Genomic DNA, 13,886 nt, shown 5'->3' with positions numbered 1-13,886 from the left:
CTGCAAGCATACTCATATATCCACTTTGTCCTCTGTTGTATCATAATATCTTTAATATTAATTTTGTATCACATTTTCATTTGAATATTTACAATGTATATTTTATTATATTCTAATATAAATACATCACTAAACTTCTTTCTTTACCCTAAAGATGTTTATAGTTTAGTAGAAATTTGAGTAGCTGTGTGGATTTTATATCATATCTTCATTTCAGGTTATAGCCTACAATTAGTTTGATGGCAATACTGTTCTAAAATGTGTAAGCACTCTCTATATCTTAAAAATATTCAAATTCTTGTGGAAATCGAATAACTACGTATATGTGTGAAATATCTAAAGTAGGTGACAGGTTTGAACACAATTACATTCTAGCTATCGCATAAAGTTGAAATATTTATTGTAGCTGGTCAGCTATTTCATCAAATCTATACATGCCTATAAAGCGCGCAAGCTATTATCGTTTCGTACATCAATATATATAATGAAAATAATAACAAATTTCTGTCGATAAATGTTATTTATATTAGATTGCATGATGTCTTTTGCCACGCATTGTATATTGTGTATCTTGAGTTCTGCACTAATTTAAATTTCGATTATGTCATCTTTTCTTTTTTTCACCGACTTTTGGGACGAGTTATTATTATATAGTATAAATACCTGTATCGCACAAAAGTACCTGGGGCTGACAATGACTCCACAATTAATTCAGTGATAATCTTTTCTGTACGATTGACTCCAGAGACTTTGCAAACATACATTCCAGCATCTTGGGACTTCAGTTGCCAAATATTCAAAGACGCATCACCAAGAGTAAATGGTAGTCGTGTTCTACCCCTGCAGCATAAAATTATAAACTCGATACAAAACCCGCCAGCTGTGTAATAGTTCTTACCGATAGTGTCCGAAGCGTTCATATTCCAGACCAGTTTGTCTATACACATTCACGGTTTCTCCAGCAACTTTCTTGAGCCATTCAATACGAAGAGTGAAAACATCCACTTTAGATGCGTTGAATATGCAAGGTAACGTGACCAATTCTCCAGCAACACCAAATACTGGCGTTCTTGTTGTTAAGTTTAGGTCAACTGTACAAATAAAATGAGTAAATCATTGCAAAAAATAGTAAGTAATGAGTTGATTTGCATACCCGCATGAGGAATGTACTTCGGGGTGACTTCAAGTTTCACAATGGCGCGAACATTTTCTTGGTCTGAAGTGATTTTGCATTCATATACATTGGTATCATTCTCCCTTAGTTGCCATATTGTCAAGGATGCATTGCCAGTAGATGCAGATATACGGGAACGACCTCTGGAATAGAGTTGTAGATGTATTGTATACTTGCACTGATATATTAAGTCAAGCTAGCTGAACTTGTATATCAGTGATTCTCAAAACTAGGGGGAGTAAAATCATCTGAAGGGAGGAAGGGGCGCGAAGCCGTCTGAGAGAAATGATGTTTTTCGTTGTATGTTTAAAACTTCAAAGTTACAACAACGGCAATAATCCTAATAATATTACGATTTTAAATGTTATAGTAGCGTCATACCACCCATGTAACGATGCTAGATTTCGACTGATACTTCACCTTGCATCGATCAAACGATGTCTCTGAATTAAGAGGACCTGGTAAATGTATGAATGTGCAGCTGTTAGCTATTATAGTCTGTTCGTCCAGCAAATGTGCAGATTGCGCTGAAAGGCATAGAGTTATGGAGAAATAAGATATTTTCCTATAAGGTCATGTCATATCCCATGTATAATATTCCTTTTGAATCTAATGAACAAGGACTTAAATCGAAGTGGCTTAGAATGTCGAAGTAGCCACTCCTAGTATACTCAATTTAGACAATTTTCTAGAATGCCACTCTTAAGAAGCGCAATTTATGTCAGCCCAAAAGTCATTAATTTTATTATTCTCTTGCCGAATACCTGCGATTCGCAGAGAAAAATTGTTTGACCCCGCGAAGAATTGCCAAGTTTGAATAGCGTGCAGTATTTGTTTTTGATTTGGCTTTGTGGTCAGGTAGCGTACGTTTGAGTCAAGCTCAAGTCAGGTAATGAACTTGAATGATATTAAACACCGAAATATGTACCATACCTGCTACTATTGCACATTATTATTTGAATATCCTCAAGGGCAGCGTGCCCAAAGAAAGTTTGAGAACCGCTGATGTAGATATACGTAGTTAGCACTCGATCAAATCTTACGGCACGGAGATTTGTAGCGAGACAAAGAGTCAGGAAAATCTATTTAATAGTGTGGTGATGAGACTTAAATACGTATGTATCGCTTTAAGCAAATCTCGAATTCACGTCCTCGGTTAGGCTATGCTACATGCTTCTGTGACTGTTCGTTATTTAAGACTAGGTTATTCGAAAGAGCTATTCAGGGCTCGGTAACCTTTTGTATTGTGCGTGCCAAAATATAAAAGAAATGTGAAATTATTACGCTCACAAACATTTTTAATTTTGTCATATTTAGTGCTTCGAGCAAGGAATCCCACCAACCGATTATCTACAGCTGGCGAAGGCATCGGTTACGCGGGTGATTCTTAAAGTATTTTTGTCGCTGCCGCACTACACATATATCGCTTGAATGTACGTAATTTATTAGCATAATTTATTTTTAGTCGCGCGATGACCGATCTTCTGTGGTTGCTTTGGTCGTTTCGAAGCCAACTTGCGTTCGGTACCATATATCGAATTAGTGAATGAATTAGTGAATTAGCGAAAATGCGCAGTGCCGAAATGCCAGTCCATATGATAGTCCCGCTGCTGCAGGCTGCACAGTCCAATTTCCTAGACTAAATCATCCAGATGGTTGCATACGATATTAAGTTTCAGTTCTTTCATATTTGCTAATACGTTTGGACTCATTTCTGTACATTATGCATATTTTTAAAGTAGTTTCCCCATACATACATATATGTATGAGGGTTTCCTACATTATATATCGAGAAATCACGTTCCAATAAATCGCGCGAAACGTGGAAGTATCTGTTCCAAAGTAAATAAAATCTGCCCCGGACAACTCTATTTCATGTTGATTTACGAAATAATTTTGGGTCGCCTACGAGCTATGTACATTTTAAAAACTTCTGTTTCACTTTTTGAAGAAACATGGTTACAATATGTCGTTTGCGTCAATTCATTTGGGCGACACGAAAAATCATCTCGTTTCCGACGCTAGCTATATTATTATGAAATTTCGATAATACGAAGTGCGTACAAATTCAATGGGATAGTTGATGTTTCATGAATTCTTTCATAACATCGATTTTGAACAGAATAATGTGGTCGTATCGATGTTTATGTTCTATATTATACGATCTATCTCTCTGTCTACTAAAAATCTGCGAAATATTTTTCAAATGCGTATCAGCTATTCGAGTTGGAAGACATTTCTCTGACAAGCTGGTGTTGCTGTTGTTCTTGTTTAGTGATATAGTGCCACGACCTCTGTGGTCATGTCACATCAGGCTGAAATTTGGATTTATCAGTATTCCTGAGCTGTCAACGTAAACTAAGGGCAGTAAGGCCCACTCTTGTCATTGGCTTTTAAAAGCATCGCTTACGTGGATCCGGTATCGACAAGAAAACTGGGTAAGCATCCTACGCTGAAAGGCCAGCGGGCCTGAGGTTGCCCACCCTTGGATTAAAGAAGCTTTGGTTTGCTAGTAACTCAGTAAATCATCTTTGATGTGTTAAGGTTTTTTACCCAGTAACCAATTTCGTGTTTCGTTCGTTTTAACCACGGGTGTCATATCTGATTTCTTTCAAGCCAAAGCATAAACAATGAACATTGAGCAGGTCATGTAAACAAGTCAATCGACTGTACATGTGTGAATCAAACACTAAAACGAGAGCATTGCTTAGCCTTAGATAATGACTAAGGATTTTACTAAAATTGGATGCTTTCATCTGACAATAGTAAAAAGCTCAAGGAACATGAATGAACTTATGAAGTTTCCCTTAGCAGGGCCATCAGGGTCCGAATATATGCACTTAGAGATGCGTTTCAAAATAATACAGAATCTACATTACCTGTAACTGCCGTATGATTCAATATCAAAGAAATTCATCATTGCCACTTTTTGTGGGGTTTCAAGGTCAGATACAGTCCATAATTTCGTTGGATTAGGCCATACGACCGAATGATTCGTCTGGTAAATGCATGGCAGAGTTACAATGCCACCCACCTCACCTTTTAATAGTATTCCTGTCAAGTAATAATCAAATAAATCAGTGTGATATAAGTTACATATAAAATAGAGATATCTAATATAAGGATGTGACAGCATTTGAATACGTATTCAGTGAGATTAAGCCAAAATCAACTCTAGAATACAACTATCTTTTTTGACAAGTGGGAAAAATTCCACCCTCTCTGTTAAAACTCACTTTCTATAGCCTTTGCTGCTGTTAATGGCTTGGTCCTCTTTGTAGACGGTACATTCGTAGTTAACGGTATTGTTGAGCCCAGACTAATGAAGGGCCTTTTTGGTGTAACAGTAGTGATGGAAGATAAGAAGAAGCTTCTGGTGCTCGAAGAGAAAGAACCCTCTGGGAGAACTCGCAGTCGAACACGAGATCGTCGCCATTTTGCACCAATCAATACTTTGCAAATATACAACCCTTCATCATTGGCATTCAGTTGCCATATGACTATGGATGCATTCCCATCTTGGTAGGATATTCTGGATCTGGACCTGCAAAACATAAAAGAATTGGCAATCAAATGTAAATATTAGATCTTTATTAGATCGCGTACATTAAATTCTTGGCAACATGCTACTGAAACCGAAACTGATCTACGGGTGTTGGAACACAATCAGGCCGCGGCAATGAATTCTGCCATTGGCAAGCATTTAGCTGAGCATACTACTTGCGACAAAAACTATAGTGACGAGAGATTCTCGATTTTTGGCAGACGCCGCACACTTTCCCATTTGTCCGCACTTGAATCGACAATTATATTGATATTTATATGCCAGCAGAAAGAGCGTTTGTTTAAGCTGAAAATTGACCACTAGCTGCGCTCGCGTTTTGCCTGTACTCAATGTTGTTTTCTTTTTATGACGTCACAATAGGATGTGTATGATGTAGTCCAGAGGTCTCAAACACGCGGCCCGCGACGGCATTTTGGATTTCGAAGTATTCGACAATATTTAACTACCATTTTTTTTAAATTTGAGGACATAATATTCGCTATAAAACTACTCCAGAAGCCAGAAACTACTCATCAAACTTCACTATTACATCACCTTCAAAAGTTACGACTCAGTGAAAGATTACCTATTTTACGTGATATTACTTGTTTATGATGGCTAAACATGACCCGTTAATGATGATTCGTACAGAAAATTGTGATTTGGACTTGGGCGCGACCTTTTGTAGAATTACTAGAACTCGGACTCAATGGGTGATAAAATATAAATGGCTCGAGTTGACTTGCGTCAAAAGATACAATCAGAGAAGGACTTTTGTGACGCGGAACGCCGTGACTTGGTACAACCACGGACGCCACAAACTATCAAACTGGTATGGAAAATAGTAGAATATCAAAAGGTCGTAGCTTGCGTTTCGTAGCTTATTTAGATATCTAGAAGCAGGTCGGTATGGCAACCATTGGCATTATGTTACCCTCTTGATGTATAGTTGGTTACATCCTGTGTCATCTTGGGTGTCTTTATCCATGTTATCATCGCCAATTAAATGTGGCGAGTATAAAGTAGTCGCAGCCTACGCTTCACAGCTGTAACACAAATGGATTCTTCGGTGATTGGACATTTCTATTGTCGTGGCACAGTAATTCTTAAATTCAAGTTGTTATTGATCTGTTCAAATATTCGAAGGTAAATCGAACGCAGATTTAATTTGACTTTGGTAATGATAATGACATGATCAATAGCCTAGTTATCAGCAGTATACCCGAGACCCGGATTAGACTCTACTGCTCCAATGCTCTGATATCAGATCAAACGATGTAAAATTTTAAAATTCTACCTATAATTGCTGCGCGTCAAATGTCCGCTATAGGTGCAAAATTATAACGCGACAGCTTTTACGCTGTCCTGATGCATTTCTACTCTCGCATGGTCTCTACAACTATTTTTTTAAATAAAAATTCAAATATCTAAAAATGTTTTTTTTTGTTCGTGCCAGGCGTGAATTCACAATAGTAAATCACATTTTTACGATGTGCGTGGAATGTCAGTCTGCAAGGTCCCATCAAATAAGGCCTACTTGGAAATACATTGAATTCCCTTATTGTTGGTGCTGCGACCCGCGGCGCCATCAAAATGTAGGAAATTGGCCTGCGAGCACATTTGAGTTTGAGACCTCTGATGTAGTCGAATGCAAGTTTTTGAAATTCTCTGTTAGCTTACGATTGTCCCTGAAGAGTGTCCCCTCGAAAAGCTTCGGGTTTCAATATATATATGAAATGAATATATTACTTAAATCTAAATATGTAAAAATAATATCAACGGGAATATTGAATATTTATTACCGAACGAGGAAAACTGTTTGTTGTCTGATATTAGTTAGCCTATGCTCCCTAAGATATCTTAGAGTGTTAGACTCAATAGCAATCAGAAAAATAGTCTGACGAGATATATCGCAATCCACGAGCAAGATCTGCAATATACTATTTGCCAACCAATAAGTAAGCAAATGGAAGGTAGCTTGACTTAATATTCCATACACTGTTGGATGAGATTTAATTTTAACTAGCATTTGACTGCTCCTGTCTTTGATATTTTTCTGAGCAATTTCTGATGTGGGAGTTAGAACAATTGGTTGGTGTGACCGCCAATGGCATCTGATGGTTTAAGCCTCAGTAGAAGATCACACTTGAGGATTCCGGCCTCAGCTGTAACACGTTTCGAAGAGTAGGAAGGTAATCTGGGCATCTACACTTTCCCCTTGGTCACACGGCATCTTTGGAAAAGAATAATTGGAAGAGCAAGAAAGCATCGAAGAACAACAGATTGAAGATCACCAACAATATCAATGTCAGTGTTATGTTCGGCATTAATTCTAGCCTAATTAAAATCAGTAGGCCAAGGTAGTTCTTAGATTTATGGTTATTTAAATATATTCCTATCATTCTGTATTGCACTTCGCATTATGTGCCTTGGGCGAATGAAAATAATTATAGGCCAAACTACGATTATAATTATATTTATTGATATATATTGTTTTCATTCATGTTATTATATTTATAAGACAAGGTAAGACTTTGATTTATTGGACTTCATCAAGGTATTTTGACTCGTTCCTTTCTTTTCATACTGTCACGATTCTTGTGCTATTTTGATTAAACAGATTTATATGTGTCATTTCTTACAGTTTATTGAGTTCGGACATGGGTTAATCGTGATTAGTAATCGCAATCGAATACGTCAGACAGCAGACATTCAAACAAGCTAAAATATCTCGATAATTTTCCGGAAAACCTTGGGATGGTCAGCGATAGGCAAGGAGAAAGCATCCTCCAATATATGAAGATGATGGGGTGAGATACCTGAGTAGCAGAGCTCGCATATGTTAGCTGACTATTGCTCGAATATCAATCGAGACAACCCACAGAATTATGAGTTATTTACGTAAATTTGGACCACGAAGCTCGCACTTTATTTGTCTTGTAGAAGCAATATCAGTTCGAATCCACCAAATAAAGCAGTACAAATGTTTATTTGAAGTCTATTGATTTGCTTTCGACTTATTTTGGTTTTTGAAACGTGTTATACAATAAACATAAAATATTAAAAGTAGTACTTTTATGTGGGTTATGAGACAATGGGGTGGGTGCATAACGCAAAAACCTGACGTGACAGAGAAAAACGGAAGTCATTTTTGAATTCAGAGCCCAAAAGTTAGTCGAAATCAATTAACTGATTAAAGTCAACAAAAATTGTGTTGAACAGTGAATCGATTTCTTTGCGAAAGAACGGTTACTTTTTACTTGTAAAATGACTAAAACAGAACATTAGTAAACTAGGAAGAGTGTCATATAATATCTGGTAATGATAGTAGAAACGTCATATATTGAAACGCCACTGCTCATTATTACGCCATTAGCATTACCTTTGGTCGTCATTGCATAACGAATTATCCACACAGTAAATAGGATTGTAAGAAATACCGGCATGCCGTATATCAGGATATCAGTCCAAGCCCCGTTAACTCACCGCATGTTAATAATCACATCTCTACCTATTTGCAAATAGTAACGTTCGCATTGATCGTTGGTTATGCCTAGTTGAAAGCACATTGAACATTGCTGCTTCGCAAGGTGTAGGTTCATGCCCAGTACGACGCACGTACAGGTACACCGGACGAAGATTAGATAATTAGTACTTGTCAAATGAAACATTACGATTTACACTTCAAAGTATTAGAAAACAACCTCTACTGACACAAGTTTCGCCGAGCTGTTCTTTGCCGTTACGAGTGAAGGAAGTTTGCAATATATGTATTAAGTGGAGCAGGCCCGTAGCCGGCCAAAAAATAAGTCAGCGTTTGAAATAAAAGGGAGGATTCGATTTTTTCGAATATACTAATATAACATCAATTCACTAGGGTTAAATATATGCGTGAATGACGATTATACAATCTCCTCGTGTTGACGAACTTACGCGTTTGATAAGCTTGCCAACTAGTCCGAAAGAGCTGTCACTTATGGAGTCTCTGATCTCTCGTGACCGCTTAAATACAAGTGCTTATCAACGTGTATTACGTAGTCAAAATGCTCGCGTTGTTGTGGAGCCTGTTCTTTAATGGCACCGATTTCAAGTGGTTCAAACCTCTCTCATCTTTAATAGATCAAGCCTTCACATACATCTTCTGGTGGTTATGTTCAAGTATAAACCGAAATCATTTATGCACGTACGCACGCACAGTCTAGAGGTCGACCGATATTGATTTTTACAGGCCGATACCGATACCGATATTTAGACACTCACAAGGCCGATAACCGATATCATAGGCCGATATTAATATGGAAGGAGCAGAGGACAATTTCGCCAAAAATATTATATATTAGGCAAGATGGCACTGGTTCATGCCACAGAAAGCTGAACAACAAACGAGAAAACTGAAATTGAAAAGACTTATTGCTTAATTGTGAACATTCGTTGAAATTTGGGATAACACGAAAATCAAAACACGATATAGAATTGCTGATCAGTTCAGAAAAGGAAGATTGTAATGCAGGAAGCAAAGTTTCTCTGCATGCTCACCAAATTAAACTCGCCCTACAATGGTAAATCTGTCATATATTATCCTTTGCGTCGTCAAGTTCCTGAGATTGAAACACGGGGCATTGAATTTCCAGTATTTTTATCATCTTTTAAATATAAAATATTGGCCGCGATATCGGCCTTCATAGACCGATATCGATAATCGGGCAAGCTCTAAATATCGGCCTCGATAATCGGCCATCTCGATAATCGGTCGACCTCTAGCACAGTCACACATGTTTGCGGGCATTCGATGTCATTCAGTTTCGCGATGGCACTCTTTAAAATCACAATCGCTAATCAGTAAATCACCATACCCGTAACGCTATTGTCTCCAAGCCATCGAGAGATATTAGTCAAAGCATGCTAGGCCCGAAACGCGATAGTTAGGCCATCGATGACATCTTACGTACCAGGCCTATTGGTGCAGATGCGACTGTGAAGGCCAGTGATGGTATCGTGCGCATCGGGCCTATTGCTGTTGCGATTCTTCAAGCCAGCGGAACTAGGCTTGTTGAGACGCGATAAATCAGGCCAGCGATGATTGCCGAGCGCAAGGCAATTAATGACCTGATTGCCGGAGATCGCGCCTCGTTACATTGTGTACAGACGAAACTCGCTAATTGGCAACACGCAACTCGCTGATTGACCGCGCGCAATACCGACAATACGACTTAGTGAATTGCAACTGAATATTAGCGTCAGAATGGTCACTTCTAAAGGACGGGGGTTTTGCCTTTCAAACGGGGGTTCTACTCGCATAACCCCCGTCTACGCGCCCGATTGGAGTGTACGCAATAGGCATGCATATACTCATTGTTCAACTGCGAGAAACATTATTCATGATGCAGAATTTATGTTCGATTTATCCTTTTTTCATACGGCCCTATTTGAAATAGGCACCAATCGCTATTTCACAATTCTTTACTCAACATTTTGATCTGCTGCCATAGCCACACGCTTATACACCATGTTAACGTGGGTTGTAGATAGAATCACGACCGAGACAGCACTTCGTCTGCTCCCAAACGTTGGTGTTTGGCCCCCATAATCATGTGTCCCCCCATTTTACGACGGATTTTTTCACAACAACTGGAAGACACGTTTGATATGATATGGAGTCGCAGTGAAAGTGTAACATATCCAGGCGGGCCCGTTGTTATTCTTACTTTGTTTAATGTTGATAATAGGTGACCTCCCGTCTGCTATATAGTCAAAAGATATATAGTCAAAAGATACACAAATTCTAATTTCTTCACAAGCACATCAATTTCGTATGTGATTACCCAGGGCGGCATTTGTACTTGGGGCTCAGATTCGGAGGACAGGACTATTCGTCAGCGTGGCTATGGTAATGGGCATGAGACATAAACAATGCAGAGAAAGTTTCGGTCTATGTCTCTCTCTCTTTGGTAGCACAGTTCGTGAAGTCGCATGTTGGCCGGCACTGCATATGTCTTGGTATTTCGTGACGCGGTAATCGCCGGCACCGAAGTGTATATTTCTTTAAATTATGCATATTATTTTCTTGAAGGCGAGGGGTATGCATAATAAAATCAAGACATGCAACATGAAATCGAGAAGCGCAAAGTAAATTTTTAAGATAATTCAATTTGTCAAAATTACTCTATAATTTAGTTTGAACCACGGAATAATTTGTGCCCCCTCCGAGCTCGCACCCACCCAATTGGGGGATGCAGTGTGCAGCAGTTACGGCCCTATCTAGAATGCAAATCGTTGGGTGCGAAAAATCGTAACTATAAAGTTGTGCAGTGTTGTATTGTGACGTAAAAACAAATGTCGATTACGATTTCCCCTGACAAGTGTCAGCCGAAAATATTCGCATTCATTTTAATATGAATATAGGCTGCTATACAATTATATATTGAAGTTCTGTACCGCCAATGAAGCTCTTCAAATATTTCCATGTTAGAGAAACTATATCAACATTATCTTGTCACAGCTAGGTAAAAGAATAAATTTATAACTTATGCTTTTCCTCGAGATAATTTCATACCATCATCGCTATATCAGTAACAGTTCGTTCAATTACGCAACAACAGAGCACAACAGTTCAATAGTGAGACCGAAACTCCCACAAATGTAGTCAGATATACGGTATCATAATTGCATATTCACAGTCAATAAATGGTGTTTTAAATACAGATAGATGCCATAAGATCACATTTCAGCATCTATTTTGCTATTGATAAAATCATAGTGGACTAATTCTAGATGAACACTACAGATAATCTCGAGTTACAGTCAGGCCTTCACAAAACTCTGAATAATCTAGTTTGTTACCTGAAAGATCCGTAAGATTCAATAGATATTGGTTCTCGAGTGAGAATTTTTTCGGTTTTCTTTCCCTTCTTCTTCAGCCAACGAACTTGCAAATTGCCATACTTTTTCTTGTACACGCATGGCAGCAACACTGACCCACCCACCGTTCCCACGATCTTTGCTTGCTTGCCCTTGCGGTCTTCTATAAAATTATTCACGCTTATGTGTTATGTTCATGAGAGAAATGACATTCCACTTGAGAATATAGTTATATCATGACGAAGCTCTGAGAGTAAGATCATGTGATCGTGCATCAATTACACTTGTGAAAGAAATTTATTAGTTTTGTTGTTTAGCATGGAGACCAGAGGCTCTCAATTATTCCTAATTATAATGAATTGCTACGTCAGGGGGGCAAAATCTTTAGCTCGCGGGCCGCATTCAACATTTGAATCCATTCACGGACCGCACCATCTAAAATTGGGATATTAGGCCACAATTGATATTGTTATGTGATTATAAAGTGACCGACTACATGGAAATACCTTATATGTATTTGTATATTTGAAACAAACCATACATGGATTTGATGATAACGTACACGTTTCAGAAACATTGACGAAAATTTATAGGGCGGTCGTCAAAATTAGGGATGAAAGTTGGTTAACCCGATTTTTAGAACTGGATGTAAATTTGACTCTGAGAGCAGAGATCTGTTGATAGATTTGCTGATTGTACTTTTTGTTTAACTCCTGGACACACAATGCTGATAGCATCATAACCATATTACCTTGAAATACGCTTCTACAGTATATAAATATTACAAACTTACATACTTCTACACATACAAAGAACGAATCTATCTACCACACTCGCGAATGGGTTTTTCCAAGTACAGCACTAAAAGATATAAACTTGCTCGTGCTGCAAATCTAAAATCACACTCGTGGTCCGAATGAAGTCATTTACGTTTCACTTTATTTGACATTTGGCAATTGAAACCTTTCAAAATGCATGGGCCTCGATGTCGGGCTATCGTGTCATCAATGAAATAAAAAAAATAGTATGGTAAGAACACAACTTATTATCATGTTGAAATATATAAAGAAAAAGTTTAATCAAGCACCCGCAGTAATTTGATTTTTAGTAGGCATTTTATAAATATTTTATAACGTTTCTTGAGGTTTTCGCGGGCCGTACAAACGATGTTGCGGGCCGTAGTTTGGCCACCCCTGTGCTATGTCATCCTGTGGCTCAGACATCAATTTATGGATGCATTTTTGACTGTATATAAATTCCGCATTTCCAAATTGATTCATGATAGAAAATATAATTTTTTAACTAATACACTAGTGTCAAAAAAAGAGTTCGTTTATCATCTAAAAATAGTACATTGAACTCTCTGGTATTCGACATTTCATGCTGGTGACGTCATATTTTGTGATACGATTGTTCATATACGATGTTCTTCTGAATTCTCTACTAGTTGCTGATGATTACCCCTGACGAGTGTGAGCAGAAAATATTCGAGTTCATTTCAATATGAATATACTATTCAATTGTATATGGAAGTTCTGTACCTCCAAGAAGCTGTTCTAATACACTAGTACAAAAAGTCATGGGCTATTAGTCTATTACCTACACGCATCCCTAATTTTAACGAATTGTGAGGTCATCGTGGAATTACGACGCCATTTTATGAATGTATTTTTGAAACGGACATAACTTACCACTGTTTTGCATCAATTGGTTGATCACTGATTCATGATAGAAAATCGAGTTGAGTCGAGCGCACATCTTCATATTTAGAATGTTATCTCAAAAAAGGGATTCAATCTAATGGATATATTCGGATATAAAACATGGCGAGTTATGACGTCCTAACATGAATTTACGGCCACCAATTCACTAAATTATAAAATCTATCACGAAAGAATATAATCCCTCAGTTATCCCCCGCAATAGACACTAGCAGGTGTTGACACAAATTCAACAAGAAAGTTCAAGTATATAATAATTATACCATATACATTATACAATTAAGACAACATTGAATTAAACTTGGAAATGTTCAAAATCATTAACTGTTAAGAGCACATACTTCTGGGCAAGACAGCAATCGTATTGGTGGATATTTCGAGTTCGCCAGTTTCTGCAGCTGCTGTTGTTGCGTTCGAGTATGATTCAATTGCAGTTGTTGGTATGGATGTTGTGAGTGCCTCTCCGCCTGTAGTCTTCAGAAACAGAAATACAATCAACCTGATCATAGTATAATATTGAGTTATATAAATGTTTGTTCATGCATCGATGTGGAAGCCTAACCCATATGTCGGGGGTGTCCAGCCCAGT

General features: G+C 37.9%; 1 protein-coding gene across 1 annotated transcript in view; it reads right to left on the bottom strand.

The window, feature by feature from the left end:
* Positions 1-13,886, bottom strand: part of LOC145456025 (uncharacterized) — a 41,568-nt gene that overhangs the window by 7,681 nt on the left and 20,001 nt on the right. Inside the window, exons 7-13 of the mRNA XM_080334056.1 lie at positions 13,639-13,771; positions 11,559-11,739; positions 4,411-4,718; positions 4,054-4,228; positions 1,154-1,317; positions 899-1,091; positions 683-840 (exon numbers count right to left, since the gene is read on the bottom strand). Of these exons, the coding sequence (XP_080190182.1) occupies positions 683-840; positions 899-1,091; positions 1,154-1,317; positions 4,054-4,228; positions 4,411-4,718; positions 11,559-11,739; positions 13,639-13,771 (1,312 nt within the window). The remainder of the gene's footprint in view (positions 1-682; positions 841-898; positions 1,092-1,153; positions 1,318-4,053; positions 4,229-4,410; positions 4,719-11,558; positions 11,740-13,638; positions 13,772-13,886) is intronic.

This window comes from Botryllus schlosseri, chromosome 14 (assembly GCF_051294905.1).
Source record: "Botryllus schlosseri isolate E-star chromosome 14, Bs_hap1, whole genome shotgun sequence".
NCBI lineage: Eukaryota > Metazoa > Chordata > Ascidiacea > Stolidobranchia > Styelidae > Botryllus > Botryllus schlosseri.
This window is presented reverse-complemented; position numbering and strand designations above follow the sequence as displayed.